General features: G+C 47.8%; 1 protein-coding gene and 2 long non-coding RNA genes across 8 annotated transcripts in view; 1 reads left to right on the top strand and 2 right to left on the bottom strand.

Annotated features, from left to right (window-relative positions):
- LOC130537969 (uncharacterized) overlaps positions 1–27,746 on the bottom strand; it is a 157,466-nt gene that overhangs the window by 63,792 nt on the left and 65,928 nt on the right. The window lies entirely within an intron of this gene.
- On the bottom strand, positions 1,090–8,228 carry LOC130537974 (uncharacterized). The gene is made up of 3 exons (XR_008953736.1): positions 7,608–8,228; positions 7,228–7,572; positions 1,090–1,166 (listed from the first exon to the last, which is right to left on the bottom strand). It is a non-coding gene; the product is annotated as an uncharacterized LOC130537974 (long non-coding RNA).
- Positions 5,461–27,746, top strand: part of fryb (furry homolog b (Drosophila)) — a 39,255-nt gene continuing 16,969 nt past the window's right edge. For 5 of the 6 annotated variants that reach the window (XM_057055069.1, XM_057055067.1, XM_057055070.1 and 2 more), the window contains exons 1-26: positions 5,461–6,245; positions 14,255–14,448; positions 14,694–14,747; positions 14,827–14,966; positions 15,223–15,313; positions 15,432–15,511; positions 15,635–15,715; positions 18,349–18,517; positions 18,754–18,846; positions 19,065–19,163; positions 19,767–19,868; positions 22,290–22,393; positions 22,548–22,656; positions 23,078–23,164; positions 23,333–23,504; positions 23,575–23,707; positions 23,792–23,899; positions 23,975–24,101; positions 24,340–24,453; positions 24,610–24,774; positions 25,068–25,154; positions 25,248–25,507; positions 25,585–25,774; positions 25,847–25,971; positions 26,522–26,579; positions 26,669–26,760. In XM_057055069.1, the coding sequence (XP_056911049.1) occupies positions 6,167–6,245; positions 14,255–14,448; positions 14,694–14,747; positions 14,827–14,966; positions 15,223–15,313; positions 15,432–15,511; positions 15,635–15,715; positions 18,349–18,517; positions 18,754–18,846; positions 19,065–19,163; positions 19,767–19,868; positions 22,290–22,393; positions 22,548–22,656; positions 23,078–23,164; positions 23,333–23,504; positions 23,575–23,707; positions 23,792–23,899; positions 23,975–24,101; positions 24,340–24,453; positions 24,610–24,774; positions 25,068–25,154; positions 25,248–25,507; positions 25,585–25,774; positions 25,847–25,971; positions 26,522–26,579; positions 26,669–26,760 (3,113 nt within the window). In that variant the 5' untranslated portion in view covers positions 5,461–6,166. The remainder of the gene's footprint in view (positions 6,246–14,254; positions 14,449–14,693; positions 14,748–14,826; positions 14,967–15,222; positions 15,314–15,431; positions 15,512–15,634; positions 15,716–18,348; positions 18,518–18,753; positions 18,847–19,064; positions 19,164–19,766; positions 19,869–22,289; positions 22,394–22,547; positions 22,657–23,077; positions 23,165–23,332; positions 23,505–23,574; positions 23,708–23,791; positions 23,900–23,974; positions 24,102–24,339; positions 24,454–24,609; positions 24,775–25,067; positions 25,155–25,247; positions 25,508–25,584; positions 25,775–25,846; positions 25,972–26,521; positions 26,580–26,668; positions 26,761–27,746) is intronic. The other variant, XM_057055068.1, reaches the window with a different exon arrangement.

Genomic DNA, 27,746 nt, shown 5'->3' with positions numbered 1-27,746 from the left:
AGCATAAGCATTAAAAGATAAGCTACGATAAAGGATAAAGATTTCGAGTCACAACAGGAACATCCTCCTTTAGGGGGGATGCATGGTTGCTCTGTAACGTAGCATCATGAAAGAGATGGTTGAGGGTTGTTTCTGTGTGTTCCTGGAGAACCTCAACCACCCAGCCCAGCCGTTTGTTAGCATGGATTTGTTAGCATAGATTTGTTAGCATAGATAATGACAGAGCCGCGACTACAACAACTACAACTACTGCAGGTCGCCAACATCACACCAGATTAGGAAAGAAGTGACGTGTGTGTTAGCAGTAACTGTACACAGTCAGGATGAAGCCCCCCCCCCACCCCAGCTGTTTCCTGTCCCGTTGGACTGCACTTCAGCAGAAAGGGAAACGGAGAATGTGAAGCAGTGCTCGTGTAATTGTGCACCACCTGTGCAAACATGCCTTGAAAGACAACAAGGATGTGATAAAGGCGCACAAATATCACAAAGGCAGAAGTGGCTGAATTTATGCGGTGCACTGTTGAGCACCATGGAGACAGGAAGGCGTGGCTGAACCCTGACCCTGACCCTGACCCAACCCTGACCCTAACCCTAACCCGTGGGACAGGAAGGCGTGGCTGAACCCTAACCCTAACCCTGACCCTGACCCTAACCCTAACCCTAACCCTAACCCTAACCCTGACCCTGACCCTAACCCTGACCCTGACCCTGACCCTGACCCTGACCCTGACCCTAACCCTCTAACCCTAACCCTACCCTAACCCTGACCCAAACCCTGACCCTAACCCTAACCCTAACCCTGACCCTGACCCTAACCCTCTAACCCTAACCCTAACCCTAACCCTGACCCAAACCCTGACCCTAACCCTCTAACCCTAACCCAACCCTAACCCTGACCCAAACCCTGACCCTACCCTAACCCTGACCCAAACCCTGACCCTAACCCTCTAACCTAACTAACCCTAACCCTAACCCTAACCCTGACCCAAACCCTGACCCTAACCCTAACCCTAACCCTACCCCAACCCTAACCCTACCCTGACCCTAACCCTGACCCTAACCCTGACCCAAACCCTGACCCTAACCCTGACCCTAACCCTGACCCTGACCCTAACCCTCTAACCCTAACCCTAACCCTGACCCTGACCCTGACCCTGACCCTAACCCTAACCCTGACCCTAACCCTGACCCTGACCCTGACCCTAACCCTGACCCTAACCCTAACCCTGACCCTAACCCTGACCCTAACCCTGACCCTGACCCTGACCCTAAGCTGCTCCTTTGACAGCTGCAGGGATTCAATCACACGCTTTTTCTGTTGGGTCTCATTTTCAGCAGAAATGAATAAAAACAGCGACGTTTTACAGCTTTGTTGTGGGGATTTAGTGGTTTAAAATAATCTGAAATAAAATCCAGGTTCTACTGGTGCTAATGGCAACGATGAGACTTTTGAAACCGGAACGTGAGGAGTGAGTGTGTGTGTGTGCGTGTGTGTAGATGAGACAGGACCTGAGTTTGACAACAACACTAATAGGAAGCAGCAGGACGTGAGCGCTAATGAGGGAGACGCAGCATTAAGCTATTTCCTGGAGAGATGAATTGGAGCAAATAGCTGGGGACACTTGATCAACCCAGAACATCTTCCCAGCACACATAGCAACACACTTTTTAAAAACATGTAGCCACCAAAAGTGTGTAGAAGATCCTTCATGGAGCCAGTTGCTACATGTTTCAGTGCAGGAAGCAGATTGTATGCGTCAGGGTCAGGGTCAGGGTCAGGGTCAGGGTCAGGTTAGGTTAGGGTTAGGGTCAGGTTAGGTTAGGGTCAGGGTTAGGTCAGGGTCAGGGTCAGGTTAGGGTTAGGTTAGGGTTAGGGTCAGGGGTAGGGTTAGGGTTAGGGTCAGGGTTAGGGTTAGGGGTAGGGTTAGGGTTAGGGTCAGGGGTAGGGTTAGGTTAGGGTTAGGTTAGGTTAGGTTAGGGTTAGGGTCAGGGTTAGGTTAGGGTTAGGGTCAGGTTAGGTTAGGGTTAGGGTCAGGGTTAGGTTAGGGTTAGGGTCAGTGTTAGGGTTAGGGTCAGGGGTAGGGTAGGTTAGGTTAGGGTTAGGTTAGGTTAGGTTAGGGTCAGGGTTAGGTCAGGGTTAGGGTTAGGGTCAGGGGTAGGGTTAGGTTAGGGTTAGGGTTAGGTTAGGTTAGGGTCAGGTTAGGTCAGGGTCAGGTTAGGGTCAGGGTTAGGTTAGGGTTAGGGTCAGTGTTAGGGTTAGGGTCAGGGGTAGGGTTAGGTTAGGGTTAGGTTAGGTTAGGTTAGGGTTAGGGTCAGGGTTAGGTTAGGGTTAGGGTCAGTGTTAGGGTTAGGGTCAGGGGTAGGGTTAGGGTTAGGTTAGGTTAGGTTAGGTTAGGTGTTAGGTTAGGGTCAGGGTTAGGTCAGGGTTAGGGTTAGGGTCAGTGTTAGGTTAGGGTCAGGGGTAGGGTTAGGTTAGGGTTAGGGTTAGGTTTAGGGGTTAGGTTAGGTTAGGTTAGGTTAGGGTCAGGGTCAGGGTCAGGGTTAGGTCAGGGTCAGGGGTAGGGTTAGGTTAGGGTTAGGTTAGGTTAGGTTAGGGTCAGGGTTAGGTCAGGGTCAGGGTCAGGTCAGGGTTAGGTCAGGGTCAGGGTCAGGGTCAGGGTCAGGGTCAGGGTTAGTCCTGTCCATGTCCTGCGCATGTGTCTATGCATATGTGAATCTACACGTGTGACCGTGTATGTGTGTGTGGAGTTCCGCTCCAACAGCTGGCGTGCCCAGGCCCCTGCTCAGAATGTGAGGAATCCTCAGAGCTCCAGAAGGGTGTGAGTGTGTATCTGTGCGTGTCTTTTATTTTCCCAGTGGAACAAGCATGTCAGCTCCTGTTCCATGTGTTAGATCTGAAATGTACTGAGAACTAGCTGCTGAATCCAGGTCTACAAGTATTCAGGCGCCACTCAGGTTAGCATGAGCAGACCTTCTCAGCGTAGCAGGTATGAAGCTAACACCTCATGTCTCTGCATCTTTCTGTGCACACACAGTTGTTAGATGTCTGTGTAGACTCTCAATCATCCAGGTCATCGTATCCAAGGTAGTTTTCTCTGTCAACTGGACTGGGTTTCTTCTCTTGAAGACGTTTCGCCTTCTATCCAGAAGGCTTCTTCAGTTCTGAAATCGCTGGGGAGGGAGCTTGAAAACACAGCCCCTGTGGACCATTAGCATGCTAATGATCTGGGTGGTCACCTGAGAGTCGTTAGCAGGGTCGTTGGTCGGGTCGTTCACCTAGTTTCTGTTGAGGTGTCTCCCCTTTGTCTGCTGGGTCACATGGTGGTGAGTCACTGGGTCTCCTGGAATGGTGTGAACGTTTGTTCTGGATAGAAGGCGAAATGTCTTCAAGAGAAGAAACCCAGTCCAGTTGACATAGAAAACTACCTTGGACACACAGTTGTTGTTTGACTGAAAGACGTAAAGGAGTAGAAAAGGATTTCAGGCCGGGACGGGCCTGCCGTGTTCCGCTGAGATTACCCTATAATTAAGTTAATTAAGTTAATGTGAACCAGGCCATCACGCACTTGGTCCCTCATGTTGTCTGCCACCGCCCTTCCTCATTCTTTCTGGACTGAATCTCTTCTCTTTCCTCATCCATTCACTTTTCCTGCAGCATTACCTAACCCTAACCCTGACCCTGACCCTGACCCTGACCCTAACCCTGACCCTGACCCTGACCCTGACCCTAACCCTGACCCTGACCCTGACCCTGACCCTAACCCTGACCCTGACCCTGACCCTAACCCTGACCCTAACCCTGACCCTGACCCTGACCCTAACCTGACCCTGACCCTGACCCTGACCCTAACCCTGACCCTGACCCTGACCCTGACCCTGACCCTAACCCTGACCCTGACCCTAACCCTGACCCTGACCCTGACCCTAACCTTGACCCTGACCCTGACCCTGACCCTAACCCTGACCCTGACCCTGACCCTGTGGGTCTCCAGTAGCAACAATAATAATCCTGTGTGTCTCCAGTAGCAACAGTAATAATCCTGTGGGTCTCCAGTAGCAACAATAATAATCCCATGTGTCTCCAGTAGCAACAATAATAATCCTGTGTGTCTCCAGTAGCAACAATAATAATCCTGGGGTCTCCAGTAGCAACAGTAATAATCCTGTGGGTCTCCAGTAGCAACAATAATAATCCCATGTGTCTCCAGTAGCAACAGTAATAATCCTGTGGGTCTCCAGTAGCAACAATAATAATCCTGGGGTCTCCAGTAGCAACAGTAATAATCCCATGTGTCTCCAGTAGCAACAGTAATAATCCTGTGGGTCTCCAGTAGCACAATAATAATCCCATGTGTCTCCAGTAGCACAGTAATAATCCTGTGGGTCTCCAGTAGCAACAGTAATATCCTGTGTGTCTCCAGTAGCAACAGTAATAATCCTGTGGGTCTCCAGTAGCAACAGTAATAATCCCATGTGTCTCCAGTAGCAATAGTAATAATCCTGTGGGTCTCCAGTAGCAACAATAATAATCCCATGTGTCTCCAGTAGCAACAGTAATAATCCTGTGGGTCTCCAGTAGCAACAATAATAATCCCATGTGTCTCCAGTAGCAACAGTAATAATCCTGTGGGTCTCCAGTAGCAACAATAATAATCCTGTGGGTCTCCAGTAGCAACAATAATAATCCCATGTGTCTCCAGTAGCAACAGTAATAATCCTGTGGGTCTCCAGTAGCAACAATAATAATCCTGTGGGTCTCCAGTAGCAACAATAATAATCCTGTGTGTCTCCAGTAGCAACAGTAATAATCCTGTGGGTCTCCAGTAGCAACAGTAATAATCCTGTGGTCTCCAGTAGCAACAATAATAATCCTGTGTGTCTCCAGTAGCAACAATAATAATCCTGGGGTCTCCAGTAGCAACAGTAATAATCCCATGTGTCTCCAGTAGCAACAATAATAATCCTGTGGGTCTCCAGTAGCAACAATAATAATCCTGTGGGTCTCCAGTAGCAACAGTAATAATCCTGTGGGTCTCCAGTAGCAACAGTAATAATCCTGTGTGTCTCCAGTAGCAACAGTAATAATCCCATGTGTCTCCAGTAGCAACAATAATAATCCCAGTGTCTCCAGTAGCAACAGTAATAATCCTGTGGGCTCCAGTAGCAACAATAATAATCCTGTGGGTCTCCAGTAGCAACAGTAATAATCCCATGTGTCTCCAGTAGCAACAGTAATAGTAAAATAGTAATAATGATCCATGAGCCACTTCAGGATCCATGAGCCACTTCAGGATCCATGAGCCACTTCAGGAGCCATGAGCCACTTCAGGAGCCCCTCCAGCCAAAGCCTGGAGGTGCTGCGGAGTGCTCTCTGTGTGTCGGGGTGTGTCTGTAACCCTACACCAGGAACACGTGGAGCCTGCTGGAACTGGCCAAACAGCCTGGACCAGTGAGAGGCTGCCGCTCTCTCCCTCCGTCCATGTGCTGGACCGTCCTGTCATGGCCCCACCGGCTGAGACAGAAAGGCTCCTTTCTTGGTCCTAACCTACAGAGTGGTGACGACAGAGTGCTTTAGTTTCCAGAGATAAAGAAGGCAGCGTCAGAGAGAGCTGGAGAGAACCACCCAAACTTCCCAAACCACCCAATCAAGCTGTGCTGCTTGAGCTGAACCCCTCCCTTGTTCACCACCTGAGAGCAGAGACAGAGCGGTGCTTCAGAGGAGCCACAGTCAACAGGTGAGCACAGGAACGGGGAAATAGGGCCAAACAGGAAGAAGCCTTTGTGTTGGACCTAGACCACTGAGAGCAGGGCTCTGGAGGGGACGCTGTTTACCTGTGAGGGCGACGCCATGAGCTCACACACTCCGCATTCAGTGAAGCCCACGTAAAGAGGAGGGAGAAACCGGAGACAGCATGGGGCTAAGGAGACCAGGAAAATGAAAGCAAAGGAGAACATTTGATGAGGAAAAGGGTTGGGAAGAGCAATTACCTGGTGGAGTCATGTCCCAAGAGGATGTGAGGAACACTACCGCTCTTGTGGCTGACAGTAGGGCTCCATCTGAGGGCAGTGGCCCCTCAGCGACCCAGGGCCACCACCAGGACCTGGAGAAGCAGAGCCATGGCAGGATGGAATAGTTCTGGAGCGCATTGCCTCTCTGCCAGTGGACATGTTTGAGCCCAGTGACTTCACTGGGAGATTTTCAAAGATCCAGTCCAGGTCCAGGAAGAGGTCAAGAATCCCGGGAGGTAGGCGCTGAACACATGTTTTATTAAAGTGAACACAACAAGGAGCAAATCCAGGCTAGCATTAGGCTAGCATTAGGCTAGCATTAGGCTAGCATTAGGTACGGATGCTGTGGAACAGCTGCACACATGGCTGGAGATTTACATCCCTCCAGTTTTAATTGACAAAAAGCTAAAAGGGATTTTAGTGACATAAATTTTGATTTAGTTCAGCAGGACATGAGCATAAGCATTAAAAGATAAGCTACGATAAAGGATAAAGATTTCGAGTCACAACAGGAACATCCTCCTTTAGGGGGGATGCATGGTTGCTCTGTAACGTAGCATCATGAAAGAGATGGTTGAGGGTTGTTTCTGTGTAGTCCTGGAGAACCTCAACCAGCCCAGCCGTTTGTTAGCATGGATTTGTTAGCATAGATTTGTTAGCATAGATAATGACAGAGCCGCGACTACAACAACTACAACTACTGCAGGTCGCCAACATCACACCAGATTAGGAAAGAAGTGACGTGTGTGTTAGCAGTAACTGTGACACAGTCAGGATGAAGCCCCCACCCCAGCTGTTTCCTGTCCCGTTGGACTGCACTTCAGCAGAAAGGGAAACGGAGAATGTGAAGCAGTGCTCGTGTAATTGTGCACCACCTGTGCAAACATGCCTTGAAAGACAACAAGGATGTGATAAAGGCGCACAAATATCACAAAGGCAGAAGTGGCTGAATTTATGCGGTGCACTGTTGAGCACCATGGAGACAGGAAGGCGTGGCTGAACCCTGACCCTGACCCTGACCCTGACCCTGACCCTAACCCTAACCCGTGGAGACAGGAAGGCGTGGCTGAACCCTAACCCTAACCCTGACCCTGACCCTAACCCTAACCCTAACCCTAACCCTAACCCTGACCCTGACCCTAACCCTGACCCTGACCCTGACCCTGACCCTGACCCTGACCCTAACCCTCTAACCCTAACCCTAACCCTAACCCTGACCCAAACCCTGACCCTAACCCTAACCCTAACCCTGACCCTGACCCTAACCCTCTAACCCTAACCCTAACCCTAACCCTGACCCAAACCCTGACCCTAACCCTCTAACCCTAACCCTAACCCTAACCCTGACCCAAACCCTGACCCTAACCCTAACCCTGACCCAAACCCTGACCCTAACCCTCTAACCCTAACCCTAACCCTAACCCTGACCCAAACCCTGACCCTAACCCTAACCCTAACCCTAACCCTAACCCTGACCCTGACCCTAACCCTGACCCTAACCCTGACCCAAACCCTGACCCTAACCCTAACCCTGACCCTGACCCTAACCCTCTAACCCTAACCCTAACCCTGACCCTGACCCTGACCCTGACCCTAACCTAACCCTGACCCTAACCCTGACCCTGACCCTGACCCTAACCCTGACCCTAACCCTAACCCTGACCCTAACCCTGACCCTAACCCTGACCCTGACCCTGACCCTAAAGCTGCTCCTTTGACAGCTGCAGGGATTCAATCACACGCTTTTTCTGTTGGGTCTCATTTTCAGCAGAAATGAATAAAAACAGCGACGTTTTACAGCTTTGTTGTGGGGATTTAGTGGTTTAAAATAATCTGAAATAAAATCCAGGTTCTACTGGTGCTAATGGCAACGATGAGACTTTTGAAACCGGAACGTGAGGAGTGAGTGTGTGTGTGTGCGTGTGTGTAGATGAGACAGGACCTGAGTTTGACAACAACACTAATAGGAAGCAGCAGGACGTGAGCGCTAATGAGGGAGACGCAGCATTAAGCTATTTCCTGGAGAGATGAATTGGAGCAAATAGCTGGGGACACTTGATCAACCCAGAACATCTTCCCAGCACACATAGCAACACACTTTTTAAAAACATGTAGCCACCAAAAGTGTGTAGAAGATCCTTCATGGAGCCAGTTGCTACATGTTTCAGTGCAGGAAGCAGATTGTATGCGTCAGGGTCAGGGTCAGGGTCAGGGTCAGGGTCAGGTTAGGTTAGGGTTAGGGTCAGGGTTAGGTTAGGGTCAGGGTTAGGTCAGGGTCAGGGTCAGGTTAGGGTTAGGTTAGGGTTAGGGTCAGGGTTAGGTTAGGGTTAGGGTCAGGTTAGGGTTAGAGGGTTAGGTTAGGGTCAGGGGTAGGGTTAGGTTAGGGTTAGGTTAGGTTAGGTTAGGGTTAGGGTCAGGGTAGGTTAGGGTTAGGGTCAGGTTAGGTTAGGGTTAGGGTCAGGGTTAGGTTAGGGTTAGGGTCAGTGTTAGGGTTAGGGTCAGGGGTAGGGTTAGGTTAGGGTTAGGGTTAGGTTAGGTTAGGTTAGGGTCAGGGTTAGGTCAGGGTTAGGTTAGGGTCAGGGGTAGGGTTAGGTTAGGGTTAGGGTTAGGTTAGGTTAGGGTCAGGGTTAGGTCAGGGTCAGGTTAGGGTCAGGGTTAGGTTAGGGTTAGGGTCAGTGTTAGGGTTAGGGTCAGGGGTAGGGTTAGGTTAGGGTTAGGGTTAGGTTAGGTTAGGGTTAGGGTCAGGGTTAGGTTAGGGTTAGGGTCAGTGTTAGGGTTAGGGTCAGGGGTAGGGTAGGGTTAGGTTAGGGTTAGGGTTAGGTTAGGTTAGGTTAGGGTCAGGGTTAGGTCAGGGTTAGGTTAGGGTCAGTGTTAGGGTTAGGGTCAGGGGTAGGGTTAGGTTAGGGTTAGGGTTAGGTTAGGGTTAGGTTAGGTTAGGTTAGGTTAGGGTCAGGGTCAGGGTCAGGGTTAGGTCAGGGTCAGGGGTAGGGTTAGGTTAGGGTTAGGTTAGGTTAGGTTAGGGTCAGGGTTAGGTCAGGGTCAGGGTCAGGGTCAGGGTTAGGTCAGGGTCAGGGTCAGGGTCAGGGTCAGGGTCAGGGTTAGTCCTGTCCATGTCCTGCGCATGTGTCTATGCATATGTGAATCTACACGTGTGACCGTGTATGTGTGTGTGGAGTTCCGCTCCAACAGCTGGCGTGCCCAGGCCCCTGCTCAGAATGTGAGGAATCCTCAGAGCTCCAGAAGGGTGTGAGTGTGTATCTGTGCGTGTCTTTTATTTTCCCAGTGGAACAAGCATGTCAGCTCCTGTTCCATGTGTTAGATCTGAAATGTACTGAGAACTAGCTGCTGAATCCAGGTCTACAAGTATTCAGGCACCACTCAGGTTAGCATGAGCAGACCTTCTCAGCGTAGCAGGTATGAAGCTAACACCTCATGTCTCTGCATCTTTCTGTGCACACAGTTGTTAGATGTCTGTGTAGACTCTCAATCATCCAGGTCATCGTATCCAAGGTAGTTTTCTCTGTCAACTGGACTGGGTTTCTTCTCTTGAAGACGTTTCGCCTTCTATCCAGAAGGCTTCTTCAGTTCTGAAATCGCTGGGGAGAGAGCTTGAAAACACAGCCCCTGGGACCATTAGCATGCTAATGATCTGGGTGGTCACCTGAGAGTCGTTAGCAGGGTCGTTGGTCGGGTCGTTCACCTAGTTTCTGTTGAGGTGTCTCCCCTTTGTCTGCTGGGTCACATGGTGGTGAGTCACTGGGTCTCCTGGAATGGTGTGAACGTTTGTTCTGGATAGAAGGCGAAATGTCTTCAAGAGAAGAAACCCAGTCCAGTTGACATAGAAAACTACCTTGGACACACAGTTGTTGTTTGACTGAAAGACGTAAAGGAGTAGAAAAGGATTTCAGGCCAGGACGGGCCTGCCGTGTTCCGCTGAGATTACCCTATAATTAAGTTAATTAAGTTAATGTGAACCAGGCCATCACGCACTTGGTCCCTCATGTTGTCTGCCACCGCCCTTCCTCATTCTTTCTGGACTGAATCTCTTCTCTTTCCCTCATCCATTCACTTTTCCTGCAGCATTACCTAACCCTAACCCTGACCCTGACCCTGACCCTGACCCTAACCCTGACCCTGACCCTGACCCTGACCCTAACCCTGACCCTGACCCTGACCCTGACCCTAACCCTGACCCTGACCCTGACCCTAACCCTGACCCTAACCCTGACCTGACCCTGACCCTAACCCTGACCCTGACCCTGACCCTGACCCTAACCCTGACCCTGACCCTGACCCTGACCCTGACCCTAACCCTGACCCTGACCCTAACCCTGACCCTGACCCTGACCCTAACCTTGACCCTGACCCTGACCCTGACCCTAACCTGACCCTGACCCTAACCCTGTGGGTCTCCAGTAGCAACAATAATAATCCTGTGTGTCTCCAGTAGCAACAGTAATAATCCTGTGGGTCTCCAGTAGCAACAATAATAATCCCATGTGTCTCCAGTAGCAACAATAATAATCCTGTGTGTCTCCAGTAGCAACAATAATAATCCTGTGGGTCTCCAGTAGCAACAGTAATAATCCTGTGGGTCTCCAGTAGCAACAATAATAATCCCATGTGTCTCCAGTAGCAACAGTAATAATCCTGTGGGTCTCCAGTAGCAACAGTAATAATCCTGTGGGTCTCCAGTAGCAACAGTAATAATCCCATGTGTCTCCAGTAGCAACAGTAATAATCCTGTGGGTCTCCAGTAGCAACAATAATAATCCCATGTGTCTCCAGTAGCAACAGTAATAATCCTGTGGGTCTCCAGTAGCAACAGTAATAATCCTGTGTGTCTCCAGTAGCAACAGTAATAATCCCATGTGTCTCCAGTAGCACACAATAATCCCGTATGTCTCCAGTAGCAACAATAATATCCTGTGTGTCTCCAGTAGCCCAATAATAATCCCATGTGTCTCCAGTAGCAACAATAATAATCCTGTGGGTCTCCAGTAGCAACAATAATAATCCCGTGTGTCCCAGTACAACAATAATAATCCCATGTGTGTCTCCGGTAGCAACAATAATAATCCCGTATGTCTCCAGTAGCAACAATAATAATCCATGTGGTCTCCAGTAGCAACAATAATAATCCCGTGTGTCTCCAGTAGCAACAGTAATAATCCTGTGGGTCTCCAGTAGCAACAATAATAATCCTGGGTTCTCCAGTAGCAACAGTAATAATCCCGTGTGTCTCCAGTAGCAACAATAATAATCCCATGTGTCTCCAGTAGCAACAGTAAATCCTGTGTGTCTCCAGTAGCAACAGTAATAATCCTGTGGGTCTCCAGTAGCAACAATAATAATCCTGTGGGTCTCCAGTAGCAACAGTAATAATCCTGTGTGTCTCCAGTAGCAACAATAATAATCCCATGTGTCTCCAGTAGCAACAGTAATAATCCTGTGTGTCTCCAGTAGCAACAATAATAATCCTGTGGGTCTCCAGTAGCAACAATAATAATCCCATGTGTCTCCAGTAGCAACAATAATAATCCCGTGTGTCTCCAGTAGCAACAGTAATAATCCTGTGGGTCTCCAGTAGCAACAATAATAATCCCATGTGTCTCCAGTAGCAACAGTAATAATCCTGTGGGTCTCCAGTAGCAACAGTAATAATCCTGTGGGTCTCCAGTAGCAACAGTAATAATCCCATGTGTCTCCAGTAGCAACAGTAATAATCCTGTGGGTCTCCAGTAGCAACAGTAATAATCCCGTGGGTCTCCAGTAGCAACAGTAATAATCCTGTGGGTCTCCAGTAGCAACAGTAATAATCCTGTGGGTCTCCAGTAGCAACAGTAATAATCCCGTGTGTCTCCAGTAGCAACAGTAATAATCCTGTGGGTCTCCAGTAGCAACAATAATAATCCTGTGGGTCTCCAGTAGCAACAGTAATAATCTGTGGGTCTCCAGTAGCAACAGTAATAATCCCGTGGGTCTCCAGTAGCAACACTATAATCCTGTGGGTCTCCAGTAGCAACAGTAATAATCCCGTGTGTCTCCAGTAGCAACAGTAATAATCCTGTGGGTCTCCAGTAGCAACAATAATAATCCTGTGGGTCTCCAGTAGCAACAGTAATAATCCTGTGGGTCTCCAGTAGCAACAGTAATAATCCTGTGGGTCTCCAGTAGCAACAATAATAATCCTGCTCACACCCACCAACATCTGGGAGGCTCTGAGAGCTGAACAGGGACCGGGAGCATTGAGGCAGCGCAGTGTTGTTGTTGTGGCCACACACACACACACACATATACACACACACACACGTATACACACACACACTCACACACACACACGTATACACACACACACACACTCACACACAATTTAATTGCAAGTTTTCATCTCACTAGCAGAGTATCTTTAACAGATTAGCACAGCCTCGTGCACTATTTTTGTGTACGTGCGTCTGAGACGGGGTCAGTGGGAGTGGTGGTATCTGACAGTGACCTCCAGTACTCTATATATAGCCCCCCCCTCCCCCCCGCTCCGCACGGGCAGTGTTAAGATTCCAACTCAAGTCATATGGTCAAATCTCCACAAGGAATAAGCTAAACTACAGCCAGACAACAAGTGTCTCTGGGGAAGCCGTTAGCAACAATGGAGGGACTCCAAGGTCAGGAGCGGAGGAGCCATGACTGGCCCAATGCACGTCGACACCGATACGGCTCCTAGGTTCCTGGGCCCAGATCCTGACAGAGCAGAACCGTGGAGAAGCTCTCCGTAGCCGTGGGTCAGCTGTGTGAAGGCTCTTCCTCTACGCTTGCAAGGCTTTCCAGCCGTTTTCCTGTGACGATGGCTCCTCTGGACGGTGGAGACACGCTGCTGCCCCGTTGGGTTTGGCTATGAGACACAGCTGTCGTGAGAGGGTTGTCATGAGGCAGCTGTCGTGCACGTTACCTGCCTGGTACCGCTGGTGAAACGCTTGGATAATCAGACCAACTAATGTCCAGCAAGGATCTCATTCTATCCTTCACCAATGGAAGCTGCATTTTCCCCACGTTCGGACAATCTGCTGCTGTTTTTGTGACTTGACCCACCTCCCGTCATTGTTTACACAATGGAGGTGCCAACTAAGTGGAGCAGGGCTAGTGTCATCAGTTTCATCAAGGGCCTAGGTAAGCCTGTGTCCCTGCACCTGCAGGTCTGCATCAGCTTCACAGGAACATGGAGACCTGTCACATCCAAGAGTTAGTGTTTACATCTGCTCGCAGGTCAGACCACATGGCCATGAAAGGTCAGTTAGTCCTGAGTTATTAGGTCAGTGGTCATCAGAGTCGGAGGATGTACGTGACATGAAAGTGTCCATTAGTAGTTACAAGGAGCATAACTTCTCGACTGAAACCCTAAAGTTGAGCTCCAGTGAAGCTCTAAAGCCTTCAAACGTGTGTGTTCCCTGTTGGTTCTTCTGTGTTCATCAATAAGAGCAGATATGTTAGTTAGGTTAGTTTAGGTTAGGGGTCAGGGTTAAGGTTAGAGTTAGGGTTAGGGGTTAGAGTTAGGGTATAGGGGTTAGAGTATAGGGGTCAGGGTTAGGGGTCAGGGTTAGGGTTAGAGTTAGGGTTAGGGGTTAGAGTTAGGGTATAGGGGTTAGAGTATAGGGGTTAGGGGTCAGGGTAGGGGTTAGAGTTAGGGTTAGGGGTAGAGTTAGGGTTAGGGGTTAGAGTTAGGGTATAGGGGTTAGAGTATAGGGGTTAGGGGTCAGGGTTAGGGTTAGAGTTAGGGTTAGGGTTAGGGTTAGAGTTAGGGTTAGGGGTTAGAGTTAGGGTATAGGGGTTAGAGTATAGGGGTCAGGGTTAGGGGTCAGGGTTACGGTTAGAGTTAGAGTTAGGGGTTAGAGTTAGGGTATAGGGGTTAGAGTATAGGGGTCAGGGTTAGGGGTCAGGGTTACGGTTAGAGTTAGAGTTAGGGGTTAGAGTTAGGGTATAGGGGTTAGAGTATAGGGGTCAGGGTTAGGGGTCAGGGTTAGGTTAGAGTTAGGGTTAGGGTTAGGGGTTAGAGTTAGGGTCAGGGTTAGAGTTAGAGTTAGGGGTTAGAGTTAGGGTTAGGGGTTAGAGTTAGGGTTAGGGATTAGGGTTAGAGTTAGCCTTTAGCCAGTTAGCGTTTCTCTTTATGTAAGCTCTACATTCTCAAAGCCCAGAAACACATTCCAATATCAGGTCTAAGTGTTTTTACTGACCTTTGCTAATTATCCACCAGCCTCTCCAGTGGGACTAAAGCCACCTGTCCCACCAGTCAGTGGAGCCTTGGGAGAGAGGAAAGGTCCCGTCATCATGGCACCCGTAAACGTGGACCCCGAGAGTAAACCGGGCGAGTTTGTCCTGAAGAGCTTGTTTGCCAACTTCACCCTGCTTTCTGAACGCAAGATTCGCATCATCATGGCGGAACCCTTGGTGAGAGACTGGGAAGGGTCATTGCTGTATGCTGTGGTTCTCCTTCAGGTTCTCCTTCAGGTTCTCCTTCAGGTTCTCCTTCAGGTTCTCCTTCAGGTTCTCTCAGGTCACAGCAAACATTCTGGCTCCTTTATCTGATTGTGCTAGTCGAAGGAGCTGGAAAGGCTCATGAAGGGCAACCTGCAATGTCAGGAAAGATGTACTAAATGACTGGTGGTTTTTTTAATCTTTTCTCCATCCAACAGGAGAAGCCACTAAACAAATCTCTGCAGAGAGGAGAGGACTCACAGTTTGACCAGGTGGGCGAGACACACCAGCACCAGCCCGTTTGTTCTTGTCACCTTGGGTTTACAGCTTTTACTGTTTCCTCCTCTCCAGCTGATCAGTTCTATGAGTTCCCTGGCAGAATACTGCCTCCCTTCCATCCTGAGGACTCTGTTCGACTGGTACAAGAGACAGAACGGCCTGGAAGACGAGTCTCACGAATATCGCCCCAGGGCCAACACCAAGTCCAAAAAGTGAGAGGACATAGGACTCAAATTTGGAAAGATGCATTTCTCCACAAGAAAACATCAAAAATCTTGACTTACCAGACCTGGAAGAAATGCAGAATAATACAGCTGAAAACATAAAATGTTTTTAATTCTCTTTGCAAGATTCTTAATGTCAAAATAATGACAGAAGGTCCCCAGCAAAACGAACCCCCATTCAAGGTTTCCAGGCTATGGTTGATGTGACTAAGGTGTCTGCTTTCTTTCTGTTTCTGGGATTTAGTGACGAGCAACAGAAGGACTACTTGTTGGAGAGGAGGGACCTGGCCATAGATTTCATCTTTTCTTTAGTGCTTATAGAGGTTCTAAAGCAGGTGGGTCATTCTGAAATGTGCTCTCAATGCTTTGTACCCTCTGGCCATGGATGGTTTTGAAACAAACTGCCCTCAAAAATATATGTAGCAAAAGTCCCAACCTTCTCTTTTCATCCAGATCCCCCTTCATCCTCTTTTGGATGGACTCATCCAGGAAGTTATAAATTTGGCCTTCAAGCACTTCAAGTACAAGGAAGGGTGAGACCGATGAGAATGACTTGATTAATGTGCTGAATCTTTTTACACGTTCATCTGCAGTTATGGCTGATGATGGTTTTCTCTATGCGTCTAATGCACCATAACCTTTGCTTGGTTTTTCAGTTATTTGGGACCCAACACAGGCAACATGCACATTGTTGCTGACCTGTATGCTGAAGTTGTTGGAGTGGTAGCTCAGTCCAGGTATCTTTCCTGCCTACGCACATTAATGTCTGTATGTCTGGGTTAGGGTTAGGGTTAATAGGGTTAATAGGGTTAATAGGGTTAATAGGGTTAGGGTTAGGGTTAATAGGGTTAATAGGGTTAGGGTTAGGGTTAATAGGGTTAGGGTTAGAGGGTTAGGGTTAATAGGGTTAGGGTTAGAGGGTTAGGGTTAGAGGGTTAGGGTTAGAGGGTTAGGGTAATAGGGTTAGGGTTAGAGGGTTAGGGTTAGAGGGTTAGGGTTAGAGGGTTAATAGGGTTAGGGTTAGAGGGTTAGGGTTAGAGGGTTAGGGTTAATAGGGTTAGGGTTAGAGGGTTAGGGTTAGAGGGTTAGGGTTAGGGATAATAGGGTTAGGGTTAATAGGGTCAGGTTTAGAGGGTAGGGTTAGGGGGGGGGTTAGGTTAATAGGGTTAGAGTTAGGGTTAATAGGGATAGGGTTAGAGGGTTAGGGTTAATAGGGTTAGAGTTAATAGGGTTAGGGTTAATAGGGTTAGAGTTAGGGTTAGAGGGTTAGGGTTAGAGGGTTAGGGTTAATAGGGTTAGGGTTAATAGGGTTAGGGTTAGAGTGAATAGGGTCAGGGTTAGGGTTGGGGGTTAGGGTTAGAGGGTTAGGGTTAGGGTTAATAGGGTTAGGGTTAGAGGGTTAGGGTTAATAGGGTTAGGGTTGGAGGGTTAGGGTTAGAGGGTTAGGGTTAATAGGGTTAGGGTTGGAGGGTTAGGGTTAGAGGGTTAGGGTTAATAGGGTTAGGGTTAGGGTTAGGGTTAGGGTTAATAGGGTTAGGGTTAGAGGGTTAGGGTTAGGGTTAGGGTTAGGCAGCAGGCTGACGACATCTGTTGGCATAAACTCCAGCTCCCCACAACTGCATGAGGATTGTTGCTAGCCCATGTTCATCAATTAGCTTAAAGCTATTGAGCATGTTGCTTTAACGTACTGAAAGTGATCTTATGTATGTAATTATTAAAAAGACTTGCATCCATCAATTAGCGCAGCTTTCAGTTTTGCATTTTTCTTGTTTTTTTATTGAATGTGTCGTTAATCTTTCCTTAAATACCTGTTCTCCCCACCTTCATTACAATTGCTGCAGCTCTGTTATGATGAGAAACACAAGTCTGTTACTCCCTGTGTTCTGACAGCATGTAACCCTGACCCTAACCCTAATCCTGACCCTAACCCTAATCCTGACCCTAACCCTGACCCTAACCCTAACCCTAATCCTGACCCTAACCCTAATCCTGACCCTAACCCTAATCCTGACCCTAACCTAACCTAACCCTAATCCTGACCCTAACCCTAATCCTGACCCTAACCCTAATCCTGACCCTAACCCTAATCCTGACCCTAACCCTGACCCTAACCCTAACCCTAATCCTAATCCTGACCCTAACCCTAATCCTGACCCTAACCCTAACCCTAACCCTAACCCTGACCCTAACCCTAACCCTAACCCTAACCCTAACCCCTAACCTCTAACCCTATCTTTGGGAGGGTTTCTGACCCTAACCCTAACCCTACCCCAACCCTCTAACCTAACCCCTAACCCTGACCCTGACCCTGACCCTGACCCTGTGGCTTGGCCACAAACGCTGCCTTCACCATCAGCCCATGTGACACAGTCATGTCTAATATCAAATTTATCTATAAGGAGGACGGTGATTTTTCTCACTTGACTGACCCTAACCCCTAACTCCTAACCCCTAACCCTAACCCCTGACCCTGACCCTAACCCTAACCCTAACCCTAACCCTAACCCTAACCCTAACCCCTAACCCTGACCCTGACCCTGACCCTGACCCTAACCCTAACCCTAATACTAACCCTAACCCTAACCCTGACCCTAACCCTAACCCTAACCCTCTAACCCTCTAACCCTATCTTTGGGAGGGTTTCTGACCCTAACCCTAACCCTACCCCAACCCTCTAACCCTAACCCCTAACCCCTGACCCTGACCCTGACCCTGACCCTGTGGCTTGGCCACAAACGCTGCCTTCACCATCAGCCCATGTGACACAGTCATGTCTAATATCAAATTTATCTATAAGGAGGACGGTGATTTTTCTCACTTGACTGACCCTAACCCCTAACCCCTGACCCTAACCCTAACCCTGACCCTGACCCTAACCCTAACTTGGTCAATCTCAAGCACACATTTACTTGCAAAGATCAGTGGAAAGAACATGCTCACACACCTGGACACGTTTCCACTGGTGTGCTCTTTCAGCTCAGTGTGTGGATTGTAGCATTTATCTGCATTCTCTTTAAAGATTAGTGGAAAACTGGTGAGTGCTGAAACTACTGAACTGCTGCAGAAAGCCACATGAAGCATGTTAAAAGCAGGCGGTCACGCACACACGTGCACACTGCCATCACATCACCCCTCCAGATGCCATTCTAAATATAGGCCTGCAGAGCGCTGCTGGTATAATCTGTCTGGACAGTGGGTGTACGTACACACACCAATGAGCACATAGGACAGGAAGGAAGAGAGGAAGAAGAGAAATGGAAATGGACCTGAATGCCACCCACCATCATGATAATGCACTAATTATCTAGATGCATCCTGATATGAAAATCATGAAGAAAACAGAGTTGTTCACCTTTTCTTTTCCCTGCAGGTTCCCAGCAGTGAGGAAGAAGTTCATCTCAGAGCTGAAGGAGCTGAGGCAGAAGGAGCAGAGCCCCTACGTCATCCAGTCCACCATCAGCCTCATCATGGGACTCAAGTTCTTCCGCATCAAAATGTACCCAGTGGAAGATTTTGAAGCTTCTTTCCAGTTTATGCAGGTAGACCACTCTGGGATCCACCTCTTACTGTTTATCTTCAGGGGCAATGAAGAATTAATGAAGAATTGATTGATCTGAATACAGATGTGTGTATTCAGACCCAACTAACTTGCCTATTGTTGTTAAATGTCCTGCTAATAATGTTCCTCTTCCCCCTGAAGGAAACGAGGATATGAAGCATTTACACACATTTACGGCGCTGATTTGTGCTGACATCTGTGTCTTTAAACTTTTAGGAGTGTGCACAGTATTTCCTGGAAGTGAAGGATAAAGACATTAAACACTCATTAGCAGGACTATTTGTGGAAATCCTCGTACCTGTAGCTGCTGTAAGTACTTTATTGCTCAGTGCAGCTTTTTTAGCATTTGATGTTGTGAGTTGAAAGCAAAAGAGTTCAAATCTCTCACATTGCAAATGTGAGCGCACATTCTGGAAAATACTAATGTATGTTGTGATATTGATCAGTCACCACATATATAACATCAATGAACTAAAAACTGAAATAAAAAGATGACACTTGTGACACATCTTGTGTTCCTCTTCCAGACTGTGAAGAATGAGGTGAATGTGCCCTGCCTACGAAACTTTGTAGACAGTTTGTATGATATCACCCTGGACCTCTCCTCCAGAAAGAAACACTCCCTGGTCAGTGTCTCCTCCCATGTTCTCCAACATGCCCATTAATCCTCTGGCATTAGCAGCAGGTGTTGAAAGCCCTTAGCCCCCTCTCTAGTCACGTGAGTCTCTCTGCAGTATGAAGACGCTGTCTGGTTGTTGTAGCAACGCCAGATGGGGAATATATGCTCACAGCTTGGAAGAACCGGGTTTCATGGTCAAGTTGTGATGTCAAGTAACCAACCGGAACACCAAACTGGGAAAATAGACCCGTTTCACCACATCTGTGTATTTATCTCTGCCAATTGATAATGCATCATTTTATATTCAACAGGAATCTGAGGTTCCTCATTTTGCATCACACAGTCGTATCTGCAGACAAACCGTAGACATTCCAGCTTCATTCAACAAATTCTTTCAATCCCTTAAAAGAAGCCATGCGTTGCACCTCTACACGTGTACTTCTGCACTGACACCTCAATGAGCGCCCTGTGGGGCACCGGTGCAGCCCTGCCTTTGCCATTCTGCAGCAGGGGGTTCATGTTTGGAACTGAGGGGCACATCTGGTTTTGTCTGAACATGGTGAGAGAAGAAGCGTTTGATGATTGTGTCTCTCTGCTCCCTGTTTTTAAGGCTCTGTATCCCCTGGTGACCTGCCTGTTGTGTGTCAGTCAGAAGCAGTTCTTCCTCAGCCGCTGGCACATTTTCCTGAACAACTGTCTGTCCAATCTCAAGGTCCTCCCTTTTTCTGTCTATCTGAAACACACACGTCCAAACTAAGAACGACAGCATTAAATATGTTTGTACAGATAGTGACCTATTCACATAAAAGATAAGCAGAATAATCCATGCGCTAAACCTCAATCTAAGCAAGCAAACAACAGAGCAGCTTCTCACGCCTCCTAACCAGCACTAAAGCTGCAGGTTAGTAGCAGAGCGAGTGACTGATCATCAGAAAGCTTTCTGAGGTTTGCTAAATGGCCACATTTTACGCACAACAGCGTGAACAGAGCTGGTGTGTTGATCACCACTGGTTGTTCACAGAGATTTACTGTAGTGGCTGGTGTGTGTGTATATACGTACGGTGTATATACGTACTGGTGTACAGTGTATGTGTGTACGGTGAATGTGTGTACGGTGTATATGTGTACGGTGTATATGTGTACGGTGTATGTGTGTACGGTTATGTGTGTACGGTGTATGTGTGTACGTGTATATGTGTACGGTGTATGTGTGTACGGTGTATGTGTGTACGGTGTATATGTGTACGTGTATGTGTGTACGTGTATGTGTGTACGGTGTATGTGTGTGTACCGTATATGTGTGTACGGTGTATGTGTGTACCGTATATGTGTGTACGGTGTATGTGTGTACGGTGTATGTGTGTACAGTGTATGTGTGTACGGTGTATGTGTGTACGGTGTATGTGTGTACGGTGTCTGTGTGTACAGTGTATGTGTGTACGGTGTATGTGTGTACGGTGTATGTGTGTACCGTATATGTGTGTACGGTGTATGTGTGTACGGTGTCTGTGTGTACAGTGTATGTGTGTACGGTGTATGTGTACGGTATATGTGTGTACGGTGTATGTGTGTACGGTGTATGTGTGTACGGTGTATGTGTGTACGTGTATGTGTGTACGGTGTATGTGTGTACGGTGAATGTGTGTACGGTATATTGTGTACGGTGTATGTGTGTACGGTGTATGTGTGTACAGTATATGTGTGTACGGTGTATGTGTGTACGGTGTATGTGTGTACGGTGAATGTGTGTACGGTGTATGTGTGTACGGTGTATGTGTGTACCGTATATGTGTGTACGGTGTATGCGTGTACGGTGTATGTATGTACGGTGTATGTGTGTACAGTATATGTGTGTACGGTGTATGGTGTACGGTGAATGTGTGTACGGTGTATGTGTGTACGGTGTATGTGTGTACAGTATATGTGTGTACGGTGTATGTGTGTACGGTGAATGTGTGTACGGTGTATGTGTGTACGGTGTATGTGTGTACAGTATATGTGTGTACGGTGTATGTGTGTACGTGTATGTGTGTACAGTGTAATGTGTGTACGGTGAATGTGTGTACGGTGTATGTGTGTACGGTGTATGTGTGTACGTATATGTGTGTACGGTGTATGTGTGTACGGTGTATGTGTGTACGGTGTATGTGTGTACAGTATATGTGTGTACGGTGTATGTGTGTACGGTGTATGTGTGTACGGTGTATGCGTGTACGGTGTATGTGTGTACGGTATATGTGTGTACGGTGTATGTGTGTACGGTGTATGTGTGTACGGTGTATGTGTGTACGGTGTATGTGTGTACGGTGAATGTGTGTACAGTGTATGTGTGTACGGTGTATGTGTGTACCGTGTATGTGTGTACGGTGAATGTGTGTACGGTGTATGTGTGTACGGTGTATGTGTGTACGGTGAATGTATGTACGGTGTATGTGTGTACGGTGAATGTGTGTACGGTATATGTGTGTACGGTGTATGTGTGTACGGTGAATGTGTGTACGGTGTATGTGTGTACGGGTATGTGTGTGTACGGTGTATGTGTGTACGGGAATGTGTGTACGGTATATGTGTGTACGGTGAATGTGGTACGGTGAATGTGTGTACGGTGAATGTGTGTACGGTGTATGTGTGTACGGTGAATGTGTGTACGGTGTATGTGTGTACGGTGAATGTGTGTACGGTATATGTGTGTACGGTGTATGTGTGTACGGTGTATGTGTGTACGGTTATGTGTGTACGGTGAATGTGTGTACGGTATATGTGTGTACGGTGTATGTGTGTACGGTGAATGTGTGTACGGTGTATGTGTGTACGGTGAATGTGTGTACGGTGTATGTGTGTACGGGTATGTGTGTACGGTGAATGTGTGTACGGTGTATGTGTGTACGGTGTATGTGTGTACGGTGAATGTGTGTACGGTGTATGTGTGTACGGTGTATGTGTGTACGGTGTATGTGTGTACGGTATATGTGTGTACGGTGTATGTGTGTACGGTGTATGTGTGTACGGTATATGTGTGTACGGTGTATGTGTGTACAGTGTATGTGTGTACGGTGTATGTGTGTACAGTATTTTAGAAGCAGTATCCCAGATGATGCACCATACCAACATTGTTGTGTGTGCATGCCTGCAGAACAAAGATCCCAAGATGGCGCGTGTGGCTTTAGAGTCACTCTATCGCCTGCTGTGGGTCTACATGATCCGAATAAAGTGTGAAAGCAACACTGCAACACAGAGGTAACAGCCACATTCCTTCTCATGGTCTAGATGAGAAGCCCCTCCTTCTCGCTACTTCTGATAGTATCATTAATTACAGGTTAATAATTAAGTCATGTCGTAAAAATCAACTGCAATTATGTGTTGACTGTATTCTCTCTGCTTCTTTCCCCAGTCGTCTGACATCTATCACCTCCACTCTGTTCCCCAAAGGGAGTCGGAGCGTTGTTCCTAGAGACATGCCTCTTAATATTTTTGTCAAGATAATCCAGTTTATTGCACAGGTGTGTGTGTGTGTGTGTGATGCCTAATTGCATGTCCTAATTTAGGCATTGGTCAGAGCTTAAAAAATGGATTTTGTTACCCGTCGGCATAGTTATTCATGAGCCGGGGAACAGTGCAGGTCACTGGTTATTTTAAAAATTCATCAGAATCCATTATTGAAATGGAACAAATTCTCATTATTGGCTCTAAAAATGATGGAACATCACATTGAAAAGGGCTCATGGCTTTTCAAGGAATGGAACAACTTCTGCATCTTATATAAATCAGGAGGACAGTTGATGTTATTAAATGAGTCCAGGACTTTAAGAACTTTTGAAGAACTTCTATACTGCAACATGTCCAATGTGTAGATTTGCCCTTGTATTGGATGTGTGTCTGCTTCTCTCTGCACTCACTGAAATGATTTGCTCCTTTGTACAGGAGAGACTGGATTTTGCCATGAAAGAGATCATATTTGATCTGCTTAGTGTTGGGAAGCCTGCTAAAGCCTTCAGCCTTAACCCCGAGGTAGGGCGCCCGCTCCAGGAACGCTACCCAATTCAGACTCATAGTGACTGAATTGTTTATTACTTTTGTTCTTTTTAAAATGCTCAACATTTGAACAACTTGCTGCCAATCTGCTGCTGCTGTGGAATCTTTATTTTTGCATCCAGTAATTTTTTCCTTCTGAACTAGCGTATGAATATAGGTCTGCGGGCTTTCCTGGTGATAGCAGATGCGCTGCAGCAGAAGGATGGAGAGCCTCCGATGCCCAACACAGGAGCCACTCTACCCTCTGGAAACTCTCTGAAGAAGAAGAAAACATATCTGAGCAAAACTCTTACTGAAGAGGAAGCTAAACTGATAGGTCTGTGTGTACGTGTGCACGGATGCAAGGCTCCACTCAGTGTTGTTTCAAACGCCTTCTTTCTCCACAGGTATGTCATTGTACTACTCCCAGGTGCGAAAGTCTCTGGATAATATTTTGAGACACTTGGACAAGGAGGTGGGACGTTGCATGATGCTCACAAGCGTCCAAATGCTGAACAAAGAACCAGAGGATATGATCACGTATGTGACAAAAACAACGACTTTCTCTTCCTTCATTTTGAATGGAATTGTAAAAGCAGCTAATTGTCTTTCTTTTCTTGACAGCGGGGAAAGGAAACCTAAAATTGACCTGTTCAGGACCTGTGTGGCTGCAATTCCTCGCATCCTCCCTGATGCCATGTCTAAATCTGAGCTCATCGACCTTCTGTCCCGGTGAGTGAGAGGTGTAACGAGGTAACGGGGGTGTTATCAGCACAGTAATGATGAAGGCTTCATTTCTACCCTCAGACTTACTGTGCACATGGATGACGAGCTTCGCCTTATTGCGCAGAACTCTCTGCAGAGCCTTCTGCTGGACTTCTCAGACTGGAGGGAAGATGTCCTGTTTGGCTACACTCATTTCCTTCTGCGTGAGGTAAAACTGACAGAATGCTGGCTCATATCAAATTTAAACCTGCCACTCAAATGAATTATTTTTAGTTTACTTGCAATTAATCTGAGGCAAATCCTTACATACATTGATAAAATAGAGAAAAGTAACTGAAAACCAAATTAAAAGTATCAAACTGACTCAAAATGTCGTACCCCTTTCATTTTAGGATCCCTTAAACCTTCCAGACTTAAATACATGTCAGTTTTTCTAATTCCTTTAGGTCCAAGACACCCATCAAGGTCTGCAGGATGCCTCTGTGAAGCTCCTGCTGCAGCTGCTGACACAGTGGAGGTTAGCTTTGCAACTCCAGGGGAAAGTCCGTGGAGGAGTTGAGGTTAGTACAACCTGACGTGCAATCTTTCACTCTGATTTTGGTCTGAGCCTCTAAATGCTTCATTTTAAGAATACATGTGCAACAAAATAGTAGAACGCACAAGCTCCTGTTTCCTGCGAATGATGGTTTCTCCTTTTCTTCTTGTCTGTGCATCAGTCCAGCCCCAGACTGCCAGAGCGAAGCCCTCACTGCTCCGTGCTCCATGCAGTCGAGGGACTTGCTCTGCTGCTTCTCTGCTCCTGTCAGACCAGCACCAGAAAGCTGGCAGTAGGTGTGTTAAGAGAAATACGCTGCCTCTTCACAGCGCTTGGACATGCTGAGGTACAGGACACCCTAACCTAACCTAACCTAACCTAACCTAACCTAACCTAACCTAACCTAACCTAACCTAACCTAACCTAACCTAACCCTAACCTAACCTTCATTAAACAAGCACAGCTTCACACTCCCAGTTCATCGATATTTCGGGAACATTTCTGGAACAGATGGGGTCAAACGGGGTTAAACCTGTCAATATTACATGAAAGAAGGCCCCTAATTTATCAAATAGGCACTGAATGACGTCTGTCACATTGCTTGACAGTGTCTGAAACTAGCTTGTGGTGTTCTTCCAGGATGATGACAAACCCATGATAGAGATCATGGACCAGCTGAGCCCAGCGGTAATGAACAGCTTTGTTCACGTGGCCGTCTCTGACTCGGTGAGGGTGTTTCTCTTCCATATCTCCATGAAATCAAGTGAATAGTGTCCTCCAGTCCTCATGGCTCTCCTGCCTCCATCGGCCCTCTCTCAGGCCACGCTGCCTCTCAGCCACCACATTGACCTGCAGTGGTTGGTGGAATGGTCGGCCCGGCTGGTGAGCAGCTCGTATGACGTGAAGAGCCCCAGCCATGTCTGGATTTTTGCTCAGTGTGTGAAGGATCCATGGGTGCTCTGTCTTCACACCTTCCTGCGTCAGGAGAATCTGCCGAAACACTGCCCCGTTGCCCTGGGATACGCCTGGCCTTATGTGTTCACCCGACTGCAGCTTTTGCTGCCACTAGTGGACCCTAAGTACGTGAGGACCCAGGGTAACTCCACATATATCATTAACGGTGGGAATACCTCACCCTGCGCTCGTCTTCTTGTAGCAGCCCTGTAAATGCCAAAAAGACGAACACCGCCGGCTCGAGTGACAGCTACATCTCTCTGTGGCGAAACTACCTGATCCTCTGTCTCGCTGTGGCCAAGCCGAGCATCATGTCTCCTGGCCACCTGAGAGCTTCCACCCCAGAAATCACTGCAACTACTCCTGATGGCAGTGTGACGTACGACAACAAGGTAGCTTCTGAAGCTAGAGCACGCACGTCCGTGGTCCTGGATCAGGTTCATGCTCGTTATATTGTCTTTCAGGTGATAGGGACACCGTCAGTGGCCTGGCTTCTGAAGCAACTCGTTCCTCTGATGAGAGCTGAGAGTTTGGAGATTACAGAGTCTCTGGTGCTTGGGTTCGGATGCACAAATGCTCTGGTCTTTAGGTATGAACGTCCAGCACAACCAAGGCTTCCAACGGGGGACTCTGTCAGTTCCAAAATGATTGATTCATGCTCACATTCATGAGCCGCACAGCTGGTTGGAGCTGTGGTCCCGTAGAATCTTGTTCAGTGGGAGACAAACATGAAAGCTTGAAAGCAACGATAATAGATGAAGGATCACGGCATCACGAATCCTCATCGAGACCTTTCGTAGAAGCATGTGGACAGTTCTCCCAGCACAAACATTTCTATTGTGAAAACCAGCTATTTAAATGGATTATCTATTTAAATGGATTATCTATTTATATGGATTATCTATTTATATGGATTATCTATTTGTAACCTGGAATATTTTGCAAAAGAATTCTCTTTTTTATGAAAGAGATTAAGGTCTAAACAGAAAAATGTGTCTCATGATCCTTTGAGGATTCAAGTTTTTAAGGTATGTGATGTTTCTGTTTTATTGCTTTAAACTAGGTTGTTCTTCTGCTGACAGGAGGTTTTATTTAATTAGTTTCATTAAAAAAAACCAAACAATTGATTTTATCTCCAGGGAACTAGTTGAAGAACTCCATCCACTTATGAAAGAGGCCCTTGAGCGTCGGCCTGAGGTAATACGATACGTGATGATGAGAGAAACGTGATTTAAGCTTTTCAAATCAGTGCACGTGAAAGACCAGATGTGTGCATGTGGCTTCAGAACAAGAAACGCAGAGAGAGGAGGGACCTGCTGCGGCTGCAGCTGCTGAGGATCTTTGAGCTACTGGCTAATGCAGGAGTCATCAGTGACAGGTACCACACACACACACACACGCTCACACACACACGCTCACACACACACGCTCACACACACACACACACGCTCACACACACACGCTCACACACACACACGCGCTCACACACACACGCTCACACACACACACACCACACGCTCACACACACACACACGCTCACACACACACACGCTCACCACACACACACACGCTCACACACACACCTCACACACACACACACACCACACGCTCACACACACCACACACACACACACTCTCACCACACACACGCTCACACACACACACGCTCACACCACACACACACACACACACACACACACGCTCACACACGCTCACACACGCTCACACACACACGCTCACCACACACACACACACACACACGCTAACACACACACACACACCACACACGCTCACACACACACGCTCACACACACACACGCTCACAACACACACACACACACAACACACACACACACGCTCACACACACACGCTCACACACACACACGCTCACACACAACACACACACACACAACACACACGCTCACACCACACACGCTCACACACACACGCCACACACACACGCTCACACACACGCACACGCTCACCACACACACGCTCACACACACACACACACGCTCACACACACGCTCACAACACACGCTCACACACCACGCTCACACACACTCTCACACACACACTCTCACACACACCTCTCACACACACACTCTCACACACACACTCACACACACACGCTCACACACACGCTCACACACACACGCTCACACACACACACGCTCACACACACACACACACACACACTCTCACACACACACGCTCACCACACACTCTCACACACACGCTCTCACACACACACACACACGCTCACACACACAACACACACACACACTCACACACACACTCTCACACACACCGCTCACACACACACACCACCACACGCTCACACACACACAACACCACACACA

This window comes from Takifugu flavidus, chromosome 14 (genome assembly GCF_003711565.1).
Source record: "Takifugu flavidus isolate HTHZ2018 chromosome 14, ASM371156v2, whole genome shotgun sequence".
NCBI classification, from domain to species: Eukaryota; Metazoa; Chordata; class Actinopteri; order Tetraodontiformes; family Tetraodontidae; genus Takifugu; species Takifugu flavidus.
Note: the sequence above shows the minus strand (reverse complement) of the source record. Positions and strands in the feature narration are given on the sequence as shown.